General features: G+C 37.3%; 1 protein-coding gene across 1 annotated transcript in view; it reads left to right on the forward strand.

Annotated features, from left to right (window-relative positions):
• Nucleotides 1-20,782, forward strand: part of LOC145669131 (trypsin-2-like) — a 77,134-nt gene that overhangs the window by 45,852 nt on the left and 10,500 nt on the right. Inside the window, exons 3-4 of the mRNA XM_081737478.1 lie at nt 3,759-3,847; nt 16,336-16,474. Of these exons, the coding sequence (XP_081593604.1) occupies nt 3,759-3,847; nt 16,336-16,474 (228 nt within the window). The remainder of the gene's footprint in view (nt 1-3,758; nt 3,848-16,335; nt 16,475-20,782) is intronic.

The following is a 20,782-nucleotide window of genomic DNA, read 5'->3' on the forward strand; positions in this document are numbered from 1 at the left end:
ATTACGTATGGCTTCAGACAGTCCTGCGTCCAGACATAGGAGGTGATGACGTCATAAGTCAAAAATTTATTTTCTCATTTTCTAAGCGTATGTTCAATATTTTTTGGCGGGCTTATTTTTCTACGTAGAAGATTGAAATTTTGCACAAACATTCAGTCCACCGAATAGTATTTACCAGATTTTTTGTTCCGATGTCAGTGCTAAAACAGGGGGGGAACCAGAGGGGCAAAGGGGTAAAAAAGGGATATTTTTACCCCCAAAATCCTGTTTTTCGTCATTTTCCCGCCTTACATACATGATGGGGACACGTGAGTCATACCATCTGAAAGGCAGTTCCATTCTGAAGAGAATGACGGTCGAATTATTATTCTAGTGTAATTAGGGACGTCTCAGGGATTTTTTGAAAAATATACTTCTATATAGGGAAAAATGGGACATGGTGGGTATATTTTTTTTGGCGGGCTTACTTTTGCACCTAGAAGATTGAAATTGTGCACAAACATTCAGCCTACCTAGTAGTACTTATCAGATTTTTTTCAGATCTCTGCGTTAAAACAGGGGGGTCCAGAGGGGAAAAAACTGAAAAAAGGGATTTCTAGACCCAAAAGATTCCGTTTTTCAGGATTTTCCCGCCTCACATACATGATGGAGACACGTGAGTCATACCGTCTGAAAGGCAGTTCCATTCTGAAGAGAATGACCGTCGAATTATTATTGTAGGGTAATTAGGGACGTCTCAGTGAATTTTTTTCAAAATATACTTCTGTATAGAGTAACATGGGGAAGTTTTTTATTTTTTTTCTGGCGGGCTTATTTTTGCACCTAGAAGATTGAAATTGTGCACAAACATTCAGTCCACCGAGTAGTATTTAACAGATTTTCTTTCAGATTTCTGCGTTAAAACAGGGGGGTCCAGAGGGGCTAAAAGTTGAAAAAAGGGAAATTTAGACCAAAAAATCCCTTTTTCTGCAATTTTCCGCCTTAGATACATGATGGAGACATGTGAATGGTACCGCCTGAAAGGCAGTTCTATTCAGAAGAGAATATGGGCAACACATGACCCTAGGGTAATTAGGGATGTCTCAGGATTTTTTTTCCTGAGATCATAGTGTTTTGTGGTAATTTGGGGCATTGTGGGAAATTTTGATAAAATTTCTCCCTAACCTTACTATTCAAGATAGAAACTTGAAATTTGGCACACACATTCAGTATACCAAGTACTATTTCTCAGATTTTTTTTTAGATGGCTACGTTGACACAGGGGGGGGGTCCAGGGGGGGCAAAGTTCGAGAAAAAAAATCCTCCGAAACTTTCACTTTGACCTTTTTCTTCCCGCTTCTGGTGTATGGTATGAGCATGCAAGTGGTACCATTTGAAAGCCAGCTCTATTCTGAAGAGAATGAGGTATGAACCATGATCCTAGGATAAATAGTGACGATACAGTAGCTGCTTGACTGAAAGTCTTAAAAATAGCCCAAAAAGCCAGGATCAGGAAAGGGAGAGTATTGTTAACTTGAGTGCAGTGTGTTTTGTTTTCATGGTTGTCTCACATGCTAACATTTCCTATGCTCTTGACTGATACCTATCACAGGCCCTTAATCTTTGCGAATCGATTCTCACGCACTTTCTTGTCACAGGTTTGTTACTTTTCGTGCCACAGCTTTTCTGTAATCTTTTGAGGCGCTGCGTCGTCGCTTCTGTGATTTGGAAGGCATGCATGATCTTATGCAGTGTTGCAACCTCAAAGACAATCCGTTTAATAGTTCTCAGGAACGGCTCGAGATATCGATTCCTCACAAACGTCATTGGAATTGTTTCCCTACAGAGAGACTTGTGACTTGGACTGATGAATTTGAAATCCATGTTCCCTTGGCTAGGATCTAATTCAAATTAGCCCCAAATAGAAGTCCAGTCCCTGGTCCTTGGCTTTGGTTCTCATGCCTTAGTGATTAACTTAGATCAGCATGTATTGACTGACAAAGCTTATTGAGAGAGCCTGCTTAATCACTCCCATCCTTAAATTTGAATCTAGGATGAACTGCTGGTTACCGTTTAAGATCTGTGTAATATTAAACTTGTAGTATTGCTTCTGTTTTATTGGCTATATAAGAGATGAGAGAGAGAAACAAAGTATCAAGTTCACAATAAATGAACACATTAACTAAGCTTTCACCTCTTGCTGTGAGGTTGATTTTAACGTAATAAAATCATTATTAATTTCCAATTTATTAATTTTTATAAGTACTCAGTGGTATTATTTCTCAGTGTGGAAAGAAACAAACATGAAATTATATTTGGAGTATTGAAGACATAGTATCTTCATTTAAGAAATGCCACACAGGGATCAAATAAATGAATGTTCAAGCCCGAGTAGTGAACATAATTAATGAGCTATAAAATTTTTCAGTAATGTTGCACAGCTGTTATTTCGGCTGCCTCCGGTTCAGCAGGTCTATTGGAAACACCCAGGGGCGAGTCCAGGACGTACTTCTGGCGGGGGGTTGTAATACTGCCACTTAGAGTTGCTTTTGAGAGTTCGAAACTCTGGGATGGGTTTTGTTTATATATAAAATAAGAAAAAAGTTTCCTCTTTTGGGGGCCGGCCGATGGCCCCGATCGCCCCCCCCCCCCACCCCTGGATCCATCCTTGGAGTTACCGAGCCTGAGTCGATTGATTTACTGAATCTATGTAGTTTCCAGGTATAAAAAGCGGAACCCAGCTTTGCGTGATCCGGGCAAAAGTCGTGACGCAAATAACACGGTAAATCACTTCCATATCCGATTACATAAAAGCACATGGCCTCAGATTGAAAGAGGGAAGAAAGAAATAATAAGAACTCGAATTAACTTGAACACAACCTGAGTAAACCCAAAAGGTAGAAGCGGGAGAATAGTGGAGACGTTTTTAAATATGTTCTTATTACTTATTATTTTGGCTTTTAAGGTAATTTATACGAAAAAATAAAAAATAAAAATAAACACAACGCTCGGTTCACACACAAGCCAGAACTGAATAGAATAATCCCATCTTAGACTGATCATCTTCGTAAACTTCTACCGACAGGTGAGTCAGGCAGCGGTATTGCAACTCAGAATGCAAGTGCAGAATATGCATGTCAAGATTGAGTGAATGATGTGTGACGCTGCACAGTAGACCCACACCTTTTCCGGCGTTGAGAGTGCACTCACAAAGGGTATACGAATAATATATGTATTTTGGGTGTAGTACGAAACAAATGTCATTTAACAAGTGGACTGCTTTAATAATTGTATTACTGTATTGTTTTAATGATACGCGTGCCATCTTGTTTTTTTAGTTAGTGCAATTTATGCTGCATGATTTCCTACTTAATTACCTTTGAAGGAAATGTATAGGTCTACTTAAGTGCAAGATCAAGACGGTCAAGACGCAACTTCTCATATAAAACGCTTGCGTTCCAATGAAGTTATAAAACCATATTTTTCATTTGTAAAGAAAGATACAACTGATAAATAATGCTGCTGTCGTACAACAATCCAAAAGATATATTTTATTCAAGGTTTATATCGTTCTATATTTAAACATATCCATGGTATATAGGGGCTAAGGACCCACGTGAAGATTCATTGCTTCTGTAAATAATACTAACAAATAGTAGAAATGGTAAACTCTTTGTTGTTAACTTAAGAATTGAATGCCCTAACGTACTTATCTCGCTGGGGACATGATCCTATGTAGGTACAATAATTTCTTACATACATATTTATCTCTATTTCAGCTCATAATGAGGTATAATGGAAGATTCCGATGTGGTGCGTCTATTTTAAGTGAAAACTGGGCTCTCACTGCAGCTCATTGCGTCTATGGGTAAGAATGATAATTTCTATAATAATTACTTAACTAATGACGTTAAAAATTCTTTATATTTAAACATTGGTAAAATTCTGCTACGTATAAGATGAACATGTACAGCCATTAGAGTCTTCTAACGTTATCAGTCATTATATCAACGGATTCTACACGTGTAGTGTGTTAATCAAATATTTAATCTTCATAGCAAAAATCATGTTTAAATCAAATTTTAAAATAGAACAATTGAATTATTTTCAAAATAAAAATTCATTTTAATCCTTTCTCAATACTGGATAATTGGCTTGGCTTACAGAATTCTGATATATAGAAAAATCTATTATTCATTAGTAATTCAATCCATACTTTTATGTTACATAAACACACACACAAATATATATATATATATATATATATATATATATATATATATATATATATATATATATATATATATATATATATATATATATATATAGGGTGTTAAAGAAGTAGACCGACAAACTGAATAAATCGGTCTCACATTAAAATAAGGACAAAAATTCATTTGGAACTATGTCAGAAGTATGTTCAGAGTATATACACTTAATTATTAATCCTGACAATAAAACGTTACTAAATATCGCTTTAGGCACACCACATGATTTCAAGACTTGTTACCCAAATTGTTCTCCATAAATGTTGCATTCCAGTCAGCGTTATTCTCTGAAACTAGTTCATACCAATAGCAATCTTTTTCAATTCAATTACTTCTATTTACGATAAAACTGAATGATTTAAATAAATTGAAAAATGTTTTTGTTCAAAGCCTAATTTTATTACAAGTGAGGAAAAAGGAATTCTAAGAGAACAGGGCTCGAAAGAGTTCACGATTTACAACTTTTATCAATATTCATTTGCTTTCTTCTCTGTTGTTCTACACAGATCGATTTGTATATTTCAGTTTCATCAGTCCATTAAATATTTTAAAAAAACAGCTCCATTGTTAGAAATGGCTGTAATAAATCTGAATCCACATTAAGCAAAATATAAACAAAGCAAATTATCATGTCTAGTGTTTAGAAATATTATAAATAATCTAACATTAGTACAAAATTACACTATCCACACACCACAAGGACATCCATAGAAAATCCCGAGGATCTCTCGTCAGGATGTTAGGACGCCCCAAGTAAACCCAAAACGTACCAGGCAAGATATATGATGTCCTACGGACGTTTCTATGTCCGCCTAGATTCCTAAAAATAGGATCATCCTACAGGACAAAAATGGGATTACTTCAGGATAAAAAAACTTCCCGTAATAGTCCCGGTGTCATATAGACGAGATGTATTTCCCAAGAAGGTCCGAACTAGCTATCCCACAGGGATCCCATTGGGTTTTTATAGTGTTCAGGATTTGGGGAACTAAATAAGACGCCCCTGAGACGTCGTGTCCTGTGTGGGTAAACACAGATAAAAAAAAAGTCAAAATTAGATTTCATTTTACAATTGACGCAAGTCACAGCTATATATTTTCTCGTATGTAACAATGCGAGATTTGCACCGACTTAAAAATGAAGGCTAATACGTATTGATGTATTATGTAAAATTGTACTGTAATTTTTTATCGCACCTTTTGACGTTTATTTATTTTTTAAAATATTTTTCGCACGTTTGTGCTACCAAACTAAACAGTGCTAATGCGGACTGTCTACAGGCAACGATTTCCTGCTATTTTATTTTTTCATAACTTCTTAGCGGTTTAGCAGTTTTGAGTGACCTTTTTGTTTTCCTATACTAAGCAATATATATATATATATATATATATATATATATATATATGAAACAGAAGAGCGGTCAAAAGACGATCATGATACCGATGGCTAAGAAATCGAACCCGAAGAGATGTGAGGATTATAGAACTATTAGTCTCATATCTAATGCAGCTAAAATTGTGCTTCGAATACTGAACAGGAGGTTGTGTGGAAGAACAAATGAAGAAGTTGAGGAGGAGCAGTTCGGGTTCAGGAGAGGTAAGGGCACAAGAGATGCTATTGGATTATTAAGGACGATCGGTGAAAGATTTATAGAAAAAGGGAAGGAGATATATGTTGTATTTATTGATCTAGAAAAGGCTTTTGACAGCGCGAATTTGGAAGTGTTTTTGAGAGTTTTAAAGAAGATCGTGTTGGAATGAAAAGATCGAAGACTCATAAGAAACATATATGAACCAACAAGTAAGTGTTAGGATAGAGGAAGAACTGAAGGAGGAGAGTGCAATTAGAAGGGGAGTTCGACAAGGATGCTGTCTCTCGCCAACACTATTTAATATCTATCTAGAAGAGATAGTGAAAAAGAGCGTACATGATGAAGACGGCATTTCAGTAGGAGGTAGAATGATTAGATGCAAAAGATCTGCAGACGATATGGCGCTTGTTGCAGAATCTGAAAAGAAATTGAGTAAGATGTTAGAACACTTAAGGAAGAGCTTTGAAGAATATGGGATGAAAATAAATGTTAGAAAGACAAAAGAAATGGGGACTGGAACGAAGCGGTCTCTGTCAAATAAAACATGGGAGGGGAGAAAGAAGAACAAATGAATAGTTTTCGATATCTGGGTAGTATTCTTAGTAATGACATGAAGTGTGAACGTGAAATAAACGCAAGGATAGAAATGGCGAAAGAAGCCTTTAGGAATAAGAAAAGTATGTTTTGTGGGACCTTGGATAAATAGTTGAGAAAAAAACTCATAAAATGCTTCGTGTGGCGTGTTGTACTGTATGGGGCGGAAACGTGGACATTACGTAAAGGTGGCGAAAGTCGACTGGAAGCCTTCGAAATGTGGGTGTGGAGAAGAATGGAAAGAATTAGTTGGGTCGAGCGGAAAACGAATGAGAGAATGTTAGAAATTGTGGGTGAGAAAAGAACACTTTTGGATATTATTAGGAAGAGGAAGAGAAACTCGTTGGGACATTGCCTAAGAAGAGATTGTATCATGAGGGACATCCTAGAGGGTATGGTGGCGGGAAAGAGAGGGAGGGGGCGAAGGAGACTACAATTAATGGATGATATTAAAACAGAAAGATCATACGCGAAGACGAAAAGGTTAGCGGAGGACCGTGGAGCATGGAAGCTTCTCAGCTGCGGCAAGTGACCTACCAGTAAGGATAGAATACCTATAATGATCATTATATATATATATATATATATATATATATATATATATATATATATATATATATATATATATATATATATATATATATATATATATATATATATATATATATATAAGCAAAATCAGTTTAGTAGTTTCAATTGATACGTACATACCAAAAATTGTACTTCTGTTTAGAATGGTGCTGACAGTAGCATATGTGAAAGTTTTGATATATTATTACAAATACAGAAGAGTCGAATACATATGTTTTTTAACGAAGACGGTTAATGAAAAACGTATAACTGAACGTTTCTAAGGGACTTTTAAAATTTTATTCGCCTGACAAATATGCATAAAATAGTCGTACAGCTTCACAGTGCAACAAAATGATGTGGGAATACACTCCCAGTAAGTTACACCTTACGTCAGAAGAACATGTAAAAATTTACGTTAGAGTTACAACACACGTGATTTGGGCGCACTAGATTTAGAAAATAATAACATAACTGATCGCACATTAAGGACAGCCAAGACACACCGATGGATTCTTCGACTAGACTGAATGGGCAAGGAATGCCAGTAGAGGAGAGGACTCCCTTCCCCTCCTTTTGATTTCTGGAAGGTGCTGATTGACGCAATACGTCAGAAAATTGAGTTGGGTTGATTTTAGTTTATCGTTCCTTTCAGCAGCGAGGCTATAATAGACGTGTTCACGGTGTTCACTCGTTTCTTTACTATATAGAGGGCATGGTATGGTGACAGGACATGTACTGCAGATGACACAGAAGAGAGGTCATGACAGAGGTGCATAAGCAGCACTGAACGTTGTGAATCAAACAAGCTACATGGACTGTGTCGAATATGGGTAGAAAACGTAAAGGCACAAGTCTCGAGCAGTGGCAATTAGTGATCTATCATCATGCGAAAGGGCGTAAATACGCTAAAATAGCTAAAATATTACACATCCTGAAGAGTACCATTGGATGCATTGTCAGGATGTATAAAAATGAAAATAGAATAGAATCCATGCTACAAATTGGACAGCCCAGGACATTGTCACATAGTGACGAACGTGCTATTCTTCGCAAAATTAAGAACAATCCCAGGCTAAGTGCAGTGAGTATTGCGGCATCCGTAAACTCCGAGTTAGGCAAGAACGTTATAGCATAAACAGTCCGCAGAATGTTGAGATATTCCGTGTTTCATGGTAGGTTACCAAGTAAGAAGCCGTACGTAAGTAAAGTCAATAGAAGAAAAGATTTAATTTCGCACGAGAAATGTGGGTAAGTGGGTAAGTCTTATTCGTGAACGAAAGTAAATTTTAGGTGATTGGCTTAGATGTTTTCCAACCAGTCTGCCGACTTACCCCACATGTTCTCCTGCGAAATTAAATCTTTTCTTCTATTGACTTTACTTACGTAGGCTTGTGCCATGACCTCTTCTCCCGTCATCTGCAGTACGTCTTGTCACCATACCATGCCCTCTATATAGTACAGAAACGAGTGAACACCGTTGGCGTTATTGAAACCGAATATTAATGGGAGGTACTTTTGGTCCATTATGTGTTTCACATCCTGTTATCAAGCATTGATTAGCATTTTGTGTCACATTTTTTTTTTCTTTCAGAGTTCAATAAGTATCGACGTATCTTTTGCCTTACAAATTATAGTTTACTAGATCGTTTATTATCCAAATCCAATTTGTTTTTGGCAATTCCTAATAAAAACCGAATATTAATTTGAGCGACTGCAAATACAATAACGGTTTCGACAACTTAACGTTATCTTCATCAGACATTAACTGCAGGCAATCACAATGGTGAGAGAGTCATTGAACGGGTCAGAAACGATCAAAACCAGCACGTACACAGTATCGTGGAAAAACACACGTTTATTTCTAGGCAAACGTTTTCCCGCAATGCATTTGATTTCAACTTGACAGAGACCCGCCCTTTTTTCAGACGACGTGAGGAAATACCTGAATGATGTGTATCAGGCGCAATAGATAGGGCGAGGTAGTTCGTGAGATGGTCGTGAGACAGGACCTAAACCTATTAAATGTCTTCTGTTCGGATATATGAAAGCAATGGTCTACGAAACACCTGTACTGTCTGAAGAAAGGCTAGTTGCAAGAAGTGTTGTCCGTAGTCATAACATCAGGGATGCACATGTTAATACGTGTTGGGGACTCACTGCGTAGCCATTGCAATGCCTGTATTGGCTTCGGAGGACGGCGTTTTGAGCAGCTTCTATAGAGGTCTGTATAAACTATTTCTTGCATATGAGGCGCCTAGTATCAAAACCCGCCAAATCCATTTTTACCGAAATTGAGTTATAAATCGCTTGTTATATGTTTGATCTAAAGGAATTTCATGGAAACAGAATTTTATTTGAAAGCTTAATATTTCATACTAAAACACTAGTTCAAATATTTGACTTTGCACGCGCGTATGTAGAGCTTCACTGCACGCTTTGCGAGATTACTCGAAACTAAGCGAAATGGATGTGGCGGATTTTGATACTAGGCACCTCATATGTAGTGGTGTCCTCATTTCGTTGCTACTGTTGTTAGCGTACTCGTCTTTGGCGTGGGAGACCGGGTTTGATTCCTGACGGGAGCTCATGTGGTTGGGATTCCACTTTAGTCAGTAGGAATCGTCTCGTATAGAATCGCTGCTGAAAGGGACGTTAAACTCAAAATCAACTCGACTCATTGCTATTGTTATATATTGTTTCATTGTTAAACAATCAAGCACAGTTGACCCCAATATGGCCTAGAGATCGACTTCCCATTAATGTATTCTGTTATTGTTTACTTTCTGCATACTTTGGACAAACCGGTACGTAAGAGCATGTCTGGGATCTGTGTCTTCTGCAGAATAGCTTGCATATCCATCGCACATTGCTGACATATGCATTTTGATAGCTTATGTATAACGTCATCTATGTATACGGTTATAAATTGCCTGATCCAGGATTCCTCATGTTCGGAATGAAACGTGTTGCATTTGTTTGTACCATTTTAGGGCCTGCTCCAGATACAGGTAGGTTTCCTACTACACTCGCTATGTTATAGTCGTAAAACCTTTCTCAGTACCCAACATTATTACAAATAAGGTCATGACCTTTTTAGTTTCGAACCTGTTGTGACCTTTAGGAATCGAACCTGGATCCTTTGATTACAAGGTGGCGCGTGATATTATTAATCCGTTGTGGTCAATGTGAGTGCACCCACAAAGAACGAGATTTCAATATGCAATTTGTACTTGCAATTTGATTCCACTGACCCTGTGACAATCTCATATTTTCAAACATCAATGAGCGAATGGGAGGTGAAGCGAACGGGTTACTCTCTGTGTAGATTGTACTTTTGTTTTCAGATATGTCCGTGAGCTCTTCCATGACACTAAGTACGTGCTGGTTTTGATCGTCTCTCATTGTCCGTTTACTATAGCTTGGCGCTGTGTTTTCACACAAAACCTGGCTAGCGAATCTTAGCAGTCCTTTTCCTTCTTTCCCCTTATCGCAGTGGTAACAGTGGCACTAACTCATCAACTTTAGCACTAGTAGGGTTTGGTATTTGCAAGTTGCGTACATTTCGAAACAGTTTACTTCTCTAATCAGGGCCGTAACTTGTGGGAGCAGGGGAAGGGCACCTGCCCCAGGGAGGTTCGCCGCCGTTCGAAGGGGCCCATTTTGAGACAAATACAATACGAACATGAAATTATAAATGAAGCATCAAACAGGTTCACTACATTACATAAACAAAGCAGCACCCAAAAGGTAAATAAAACAAAAGTAAGTCGTGGGCCCATTTCAGTAAAAAATATCCTAGAAATAACATTTATTCGCATGGCTTTGAATTTGTCAATATTGTCCCTTTAATTAATTTGTCATGTATGGAACAGGCACAGGGGAGTAAGTAACGGCCCCGCAGACTTTGCCGTGAGGGAGAGCCCACAGGCTCCGGAGGGCCCATAAAGAGTAAGATAGAAAGAGGGGACCCAAGAATAAAACAAACAACTTTTTCCAGGAGGCCCAAATACATGTATTACCGTAATACTTGCCGCCCAGAAAAAAAAAAAACTAAGTTACGGCGCTGTCTCTAAGTGAATTTATCAGTACAGTTCTGCTAATAGTTAACTATATCAGGTTGTCTCTTTAAACCTTGGCCGTGGAGAGAAACACAGTCTTACAGGAGGATAGTATTCAGATTTTAAGAAGGTGAGGAAAAGAGAGCGAGGTTGAGCAAGATGAGAAGAAAGAAAGAAAGAGAATGAAAGAAGCAGGGGCGGATCCAGGGGGGAGCGATCGGGGCGATCGCCCCCCCAGAAGAGGAAACTTTTTTATTTTATATATATAAATAAAACCCATTTCAAACTTTGGAGCCCTTAAAAGTAGTAGTATGACAACCCACCGCCCCCCCCCAGAAGTCGGTCATGGATCCGCCCCTGGAAAGAAGCACTTCTACATTACTTCATAACGAATTTAAGGAGCCATAAAATGAAAAAAGGATATCAGAACGCACCACCATAATATTTGCGAAAGTGTTGGCAACATATTCTGGCGGAATATATTTCCCGCCAATTCTGGGGCGTCAGTGTTTGGCCCAATTCTGGCCTTACAGAAGCTATCATCTAGGCATTCACCTCGTAGGACTGAGGAAAACCTTAATAAGGAATACCAGCCAGAGCCGGGTTCATGCCCACGCTCGATCAACCTATTTTAATGCCTTTTTTGTGTTGGACACAGGGACGGATCCAGGGCCGATCGCCCCCCCCCCCATAGAAGAGGAAACTTTCTTATTTTATATATAAATAAAACCCATCCTAGAGTTTGAAGCTCTTAAAAGTAGCTCTGAGCAGCACTATTACAACCCACCGCCCTCCCAGAAGTCCGTCCTGGATTCGCCCCTTGTTGGACAGTGTCTGGTAAGGACACCCAAACAGGGCAAATGTGTACTGCTTTAAAATGTTAGCATATTAAAATTCGCTTTATACTGTACTTTGAACACGTAATTCAATGTGTATTTTATTCTTCTTTCAGCAGCATGCTTTATACTATTTCCTAATACTTTAAGTTTATGGTTGTTAGTAATTATAATTATTGCATCATACTAATCCTCCTCAAAGCTCGTTCAATTAGTATGAAATTCTAGACTTGGTAGTTTGCAACATTGCAAACCTTCACCAACAGGCAATGTGTGTCGAGAATATTTACACTTATACTCGGATCGAAATTTCCAGCCCCTGTTTATAATCGATACAATACGTTTCTGTCGCCTTATCATAGAAACAATGCTGTCCAGAGAACCTAACGGTCTTTGGTCTCTCTGTTTATTGTTTACAACACAAACTGCATCTTCACAATATTGCCAGGCGTACAAGGCTTTCGAAACTTTCGAACAAAAACACTTGTACAAAATTGAGTGGGTATTATATGTAAGGTTGTTTTATATAATAACTAACTCGATTTGTCATAACATCAATGTCTCAGTATTACTACATAAATTGCTGGTTTTGAGAAGACTAATTGGTCCATGACAGTGCAGAAGTAGGTACATTCGGTTCGACGCTTCATGTGCCTGGCAACCATGAATTAACCATGTAGGGGTGAGAAGCAAGGTTTTGACGCTCGCAGTACAATTGTTGTTTGTAAACAATTTTCCATCCTAGAGTGAACGACAATACAATGTGTCTCAGGGGCGGATCCAGGACCGATTTCTGGGGGGTGGGGCGGTGGGTTGTCATACTGCTACTTAGAGCTACTTTTAAGAGTTTCAAACTCTGGAATGGGTTTTATTTATATATATAAAATAAAAAAGTTTCCTCTTCTGGGGGGGGGGCGATTGCCCCGATCGCCTCCTGGATCCGCCACTGATGTGCCCTATTTGTTATTACTATCTACAACGTGGCCCACATGAAAAAGGGCCTTCTACGCTTGTTATTGACATGCGCATGTAACATTCTACGAGTGTCCATGGGTTTCCTTATTGTCCACCCATTGTCTAGCATAATTCTCATTCCCTCAACTCTGATCATTTTTAATCATCCACCTCCTTTCGCCTAAGAGACAACACTGTCCATTGTTAATTTGTTTAAAACAAATGTGGAAGGAGAAGTTATCAACTCTTCGTGAAGTACAGGCTACCTTATTACCACTATTTTTCTTTCTTTTTTCTTTATATATATATATAACCAGTATTGTTGCTTTTATGTGTCATCACCTCCAATACGTTGTCAAAAATCTGTTTTTCTGTACATGGAAGAGGGAAAAGGTTTACATTTTAACTCAGTAGTAGTGTGTACCTATATGGCAAGGGGTTCCACTTTAGATCCACGATCAAGTGAATTTCTAATGAACGTTTCATCAATTGAAGGGGTGAGCATAACAATGGTCTAAAACCACATTTTTTAAAAATAGAGAAAAATCAAGTTAAAGTTAAACACATGTGCTTTTGTAATATATACCAAAAGCAACCACAAGTGGTTGAATGTCTTGCATTGTACAGCGGTGGACACTTCTAAATGGTACAGCAATATGGAGATTTACGGCTAAGGTGTACTATTTAGAAGTGTCCACCGCTGTACATATATATATATATATTGTACAAAAAGCGCATGTGTTTAACTTGATTTTTCTCCTTTTTTAAAAATGTGGGTTAGACCACTGTTGCGGTCACCCCTCAATTGTTTTTTCTTTTTCCTTTTATTGATTTTTATTGCGTGGATAATCCTATTGTGTTGCAAATCCTTATTACACCAATTCTACTAAAATAATTGAGTATTTTTAATGTGTGTCTGCTTAGCACACAGGTCAAGATTGTAGATCATAAATCTGCAGATATAATGATTTTATTTTATTTCATTTTATCCACTATATTCACTCCCTGCTGTACTTATGCAGCCACGCACAACATACTAAAAATCCGTCGCCACATTGGTTATGTTCAACATATTGATGGTTTGTTAATGAGTTTTTGACGTCGTTCCATCTGTCATAAATCGGGCCCATTCTTTGCAACGGAATATCTGAGACCCCTTTGCCTTCCCTGGACCACCCTTTCCTGTGCGGCACTTCCTTGCGCCGCCACTGGACGACTCAGAATTATTTATTTTTGGATAGAACAGGTTACCAGTCTAAGACAGTAGCATACTGCCTCAGCTGAATGGCTAATACTTTTTTAGATATTCGCCCCCAAAATTCATTTTCCCACGGTTTTGTAGCTCTACAACTATGTACTTTTAACCACAGGTTCATATAAACTTTTTTCTTTATTTTGATTTTCAGTTCGTCGGTCTAATTCATTAACACCCTACACACATTCAAAGGGATTGAAAGCAGCACTAAACAGGAACAGAAGAGAAAAATAGTGTTAATAAGGTAGCACTAAACAGAAATACAAGACAGCAGTACAGATACTATAAGTGCAATGTATCTCTACGCTATCTTCTTATGTTTCTTTCACATACCAGTATGTATATCAATGGGAAAGAACTAAATAAGGACATTGAGATTGCTCAGGCCTTCGCGCATTACTTTCAATCTGTTTATAACAATGTCTCAGCAAAATACGACGTAGACAGTTTTATATCTAACAAGACGGAATGCATTAGCCTGTTGGACAACTTTCAACTTCAGATTTCTTCAGAGATTTCTTCAGAGATTTCTTCAGATGGAGAAATACAACTGCGAAAAATTGAAGTGGCTATAAAGGCACTCAAACCAAAAGCGTCATGTGGACCGGATGGTATTCCTCCGTATGTTGTCAAAAGCTGTATTGATATATTCAAGCATCCGCTCCATACTATATTTAATACGTCCATAAGAACAGGCACTTTTCCGGACTTATGGAAAGAAAGTTTAATGTGTCCAGTGCCAAAGTCTGGAAATAAAAGCGAAATACAAAACACCAGATCTATAGCTATAGTATCTCCCTTTGCCAAAATTCTTGCGAGTATTTTATATACACGAATTCTGAATCACGTAAAGCCAATTATATCTATACATCAACATGGTTTCTTACACAATAGGTCTACTGTAACAAACCTAGCAGTTGTAACAAATTTTATAGCAACGGAGTTAGACAAAGGCGGCCAGGTAGACGTTATTTATAACGATTTCAGTAAGGCATTCGATGTCGTGGATCATGATGTTCTAATGGCGAAATTAGCAAGCCTAAACTTTTCAAAGTTGGCAATAGAATATATTGTATCGTATTTATGTAACCGGAAACAATCTATTCTATACAAGGGGCACGTCACCGAAAAGTTTGTTACTCTATCTGGGGTTCCTCAAGGATCTCATCTGGGTCTCATATTTCTCCTACTTATTAATGAAATTCCACTTTTTATTGAAAACTCTGAGATTCTCCTATTCGCTGATGATCTCAAATTATATTCTAGAATTAATTCAACTGAAGACTGCATACAACTACAACAAGACCTACAGCGAGTTCAAACATGGTGCGATGACAAAAAATTAGTAATAAATGTATCCAAGTGTAAATCTCTGTCTTTTACGAGAAAAAGAAATCCTATCACCTTTGACTATACACTGAAAAAAAACTAAATTGTCAAAACCAAGTACTGTCAAAGATTTAGGCGTTATTTTTGATCCTGAACTAAATTTCAATCAACACATAGATATGATAAACAGCGCATATAGAAACTTAGGTTTAATTTACAGAATAGGGCAAGATTTCTTCAGTGAGACAACGTTTACAACAATGTATTTTGCATATGTTAGATCAAAATTAGAATATTGTTCTACTATATGGACCTCCAATAATAAAAAATACTTTCAAGAAATAGAAAACATCCAAACAAAATTCTTGAAAATGCTTACATGCAAAAAAAACTAATTATTATCCCAAATATTTTTCCTACAATGATCTAATAAACAACTTTAATTTTCAAACTCTAGAAAAAAGAAGATGGATGTTGGACTTGTTATTCTTATACAAGTTATTAAGTAATAAGATTGATTGTATGGAGTTGGTCTCGAAAATATCATTGCGGATTCCCACTTGCAAAACCAGAGTAGAGAATACAGAGACATTTTATTGTGCAAAAGCTAGGAGCAATATATTTTATAAATCCCCTATGTGGAGGCTGTGTAAATTATACAATGATATTGTAAATAAGCTTGATAAAGTGGATGTATTTAGTATTTCAGAAAACAGGTTCAGATCATATGTGAAACAAGAAATTTTCTGTAGAAATAATTAAGAAATTTATATATGAAACATTTGCTGTATGTACACAACAGTGTAATTGGGTATTAAGCCTGTTGTGTTGTATATTAAATAAATAAATAAATATCTTTTATGAAAATAACAAGCTATTGGGCCTTTTGTTTTTATAGAATCAGTGCTGATGGTATTGTTTTAACAAGCAATACTACAAATCTAGAATCTGGAGGATCATCATACCAAGCTGTAGAAACTATTGTCAATGAAGACTACACCAGTGATACTACATCTGCTGATATTGCTGTAGTGAGGGTAAAATTTTGTTTTATAATTTATAATTTCTCTACGTTAATTATAACTATTGAAACCTTTATAGAAGATAAAGGAATATTTAATTATATTCTATTCTTTTCCTAAAAATTACCAATGTAAATCATAAGGGATCTTCTGAACTTGCGGCGGGGGAAAAATTGACGAATATATGTTTAGAAATGATTTATGCATCTGAGAGCAATAGTGGTCTAACCAAAAATATTTTCAAAATGAAAAGAAACAGTCTTAAATTCTTTTATTCGCTATAATTGTTTAAATTATTTTACCGAGCTCATATTTGCCAGGCAGTACAAAGAAACTATCAAAATGTATGCTGCACCATAATTGTCAAGTATTCCCAACTTAGCAATGTAGCATTACTGACAACAATTTTTTTTTTTTAATAAAATACAATGGAAAGTAAATATTTTCAACGAACTTAAGTGGTTCGTTACTGAATTCTCTCTCTCTCTCTCTCTCTCTGTGTGTGTGTGTGTGTGTGTGTGTATATGTGTCTGTTATTTGAGATTTTTTTTTCACTTTTGAGCCCTCCATTTGATAGAGCATTAAAAGCCATCTTTAGAAAGTGATGGATTTTTCGCATCACTCGTACTATTCCCGAGATATTGGCCAAAAAAATGGCCGATTTCCGGAAATTTAGGGAGCTATATCTCGGGAACCGTAAGATATAAAGAGATGATATTGGTGTCGACCAATACCTAAAAGCAGCCCTGGCCACGGCGAGCAGATAGTGGAAACTCTCCTCGTGAACGCTCACGAGCATTCTACGAGCAAATACCGTTGTTCGTGCTTCGTGAATCTTCGGGTTTTGTCCTTAGAGGAGCGGAAGTGTTGTCAACCTTGGCGGTAATCTCTAGCTTACCAAATAATAAAAAAAAAAGTATGTATGGTAACTGATTGCCATTTAGTGTATAGTGTTTTTTACAATGTGGTAACCGTTAACTATAGACAACACAAACTGGTAACAGCAATCAAATGATAAACTATGTACGTTCCTTTTCTTCTTTTTTCTTTCCTTTTGTTAAAGAAGGATGTGGTGGAACCAAACCATCGCTTACATTTATAAAAATTTGCCAGTTTGCCCAATGGAAAACCAGTTTTCAATATATATATATTATCAAGTTCTTAATCCGAGTGTGGGTATGTTGTTTCGCTTTATAGGAAAAGAGATAATCTGTTGATACGAAAAAAAATACTGTAGCACTTGTTTGTAATTATCTAAGTATTATCTCCAGAAAATTAGCTTATGCATGTATGTGTGTACGAATAGGCTTAGCAAGGGGTTGGTTGTGGAGATTAGAAGCCACTATTACACTATCAATAGGAAGAATAGTATTTCTTACTCCACTTTTAAAGTGGGGCCGCGGTGGCTCAGTGGTAGAACGTTCATATCTGGTGCTTGGGGTCCCGGAGTCGATCCCAGCCCCCGCCAAGTGAACTTTGCGGTGGACAAACACCGTGTGCGTGGGTTTTCTCGGGGTTCTCCCATTTCCTCCCATTTTCTTCATTCTATCATTTCATTCATTACTCATCATCACCGTCTCCTTTAGCCTAACCGGTATAACCGTGGGACGTAAAACCCAAAGATTTCATTTCATTTTTTCCACTTTTAATGTTACTTAGATCGCAAAGAATCAAACAAAATATTAAGAGAGCCGAAGAGATTTTCCATTTTTAAGAGTGACCATTAGTGGGTACCATTAGTTTCTTTCTTTTTTTTTTTTTAACAAGGAGTGTCTTTTTAATAAGGAAAAATATATTGTCCCTGGCTGGTTGCTTGCCGGTAGCTTGTTAAAAGTGAAAAAGAATGTTAAATCATATCAACGACTGAAGCTACACGCTTGTCTTTCTTCGATAGTTACTGACTGGTTTTGAAAGTCACGATGTTGTAGGCCTACTGTAACAGCGTAAAGTTGGAAGGGAACGTTCCAACTGAATGATACGAACAATTATTCCCAATGTCTTGAACATGAAACGTGGATTGCACGGATAACGCTTAAAGTGGGCTGGACTGCACTGGAATTTCCTTCCGGCAAATTAGTGTTTGGTCGGAACTCAGTTCTTCTGTGTAATTGTCTCTTAACAACATTTGAACATTTCTTTTAGATAATAATATCTAACTAACTCTATGGCCTATGGAACCCGAAGGTTCAATGCGGCGTTTTCAACATATTTCCACTAACTTCTGTCCTTAGCCAACTGGATCCAGTTTCTACTCTGTACTCTTATTTCTGCAAGATCCATCTTAATATTGTCTTCCCATCTACGTCTAGGTCTTCCTAGTGGTCTTCTTCCAATTGGGTTTTCAGTTAAAATTATGAAAGCGTTTCTAATTTCTTCCATTCTGGCTACACGGAATGGCCACCTGAGCCTTCTACACTTAATGACCCTAACAATGTTAAGTGAGCGGTATAAACTATGCAATTCCTCGTTATGAATTTCCTCCAATCCCCATTTTCATCCGTCTTTGGTCCGAATACTACTACTACTACTACTACTAATAATAATAATAATAATAAAATAATACGCATTATTATTATTATTATTATTATTATTATTATTATTATTATTATTATTATTATTATTATTATTATTATTATTTTCAACCTCCCGTCGTTCTGCTATCAATCTAGCAACGAAAGGCGTTCACAACTTAGCAAACGTGAAGCGAGTGACAAGTTACAGACCGAGTGCTAATGTAATACAATGTCACGAATTGTGTAAGCAAGCTAAAAAAGGCCTGAAACAATTCGTTTCCGATTTTTGCAGTCGTTTTTACGTCTGTAAGCTGACATGTTTAATATTAGTTTCTTTCTTTCTTTCTTTCTTTTTCATTTGTTAGTTACTTCAACGCTAACTGTAACCTCTATCATGCGTCTTCCTCGATCAAAAAACGTACCAATTTTATTTCCTGCAGTGTTTTCGCGTCACTGCTTTCGAAATGGGGAGGGAGAGAGCACACCTGCACATTTCACGCTTGCGTCTGCTCAATGCTTCAACATCGTGCGAATTTGTGACCAGGCTTGGCCGTAGGTTTTTTACCATCATGTGTGGTTGGCAACACTTATCGGATGCAGTGGAAGGGGCGGAGCTACCAACACCTGTGCTCACCTGTTCTTATCTCCACTCGTTGTCGCTCACGCTTCGGCTCCGGGAGCCAATTCATGGGCAGGCCTGCCTAAAAGGATGATGAACACTTTGGTACCAAATAGTAACCGGTACCAAATAGTGTAAGTTAAATATAAGGTCAACATATTAACAGAATAAATAAAAAAATAAAAAAAAATCATTACGAGGCGTAATCAAAATTTACGGTGAATAATTTTACTATAAACAAAATAATCAGCTTACATGGAATTTGGTTTAATCTCCTTCGAAAAAACTGTCCTTGACTAGCAATGCACTTGTCCCAACGTTGAATCCATGACTGGTAGCATTTCTGGAAGGCTTCTTTTGAAAGGGCGTTCAAGTGCTCTATTTTATTATTACATTTTTCACTTCATGTAACTATTTTTTTTTTCAAGTTATTTCTAATACAAATAAAGTTTATAGTACAACAATGATGTAGGAAAACTGAAACAAGTCCTCTCGAAATTGAAAATTTTCATCACTCATCGCTGTATAAAAATCTGCACCATGACTTCCCTGGCCACAAATCGTACAAATAGCAGTCGCTACTTTATAAGATCTGCTATTGTATCAGAAATGCTATCATTTAAAGCAACGAAGAGAACTAGAAACATAGGATTGAACTTTCGTTCGATAATATCTAACCAGTAGAAGCTCAGAGAACGTAGACAAACTAAAAGTAGGAATCAGTGACTGAGTATGTAGCAGTTCAGCTGGCTTCTTATTTAATCCAAACCCTCTATAAATGATAGTTGAAGCTTAGTCTCCTCTTCAGTAACCTTCAAGATATGCAAGTATTAAATAAGTCCCAGACTGTCATTGATAGACCATAAGGTTCTACTTAGGGATGCGCACGAGACGAGTCGAGACAGGGGTTTCCTGACAAAAATTCGAGTCGAGACATGGCTCTTCCAATAGAGAAATACACAGTTTTCGAGTCGAGACATCATTTTTACAATACATTTTCGAGACGAGACAGTCACAAATCTTGTCTCGTGCGCATCCCTATTCTACTGAGGGGAACCAGTCCAATGCCATCTAATTTTCGTAACGTTGCAATTCGCATGTACTCTATCGTTCCTATTTAAAACTAGTCATTTTGTAGTTTCGAATGTTTTTAACGTGTCCGACTATATAGGAAAAAGCATTCCTTTTATA

The sequence above is a fragment of the Thermobia domestica genome, chromosome 13, assembly GCF_964235325.1.
Source record: "Thermobia domestica chromosome 13, izTheDome1.hap1.1, whole genome shotgun sequence".
Taxonomy (NCBI): domain Eukaryota; kingdom Metazoa; phylum Arthropoda; class Insecta; order Zygentoma; family Lepismatidae; genus Thermobia; species Thermobia domestica.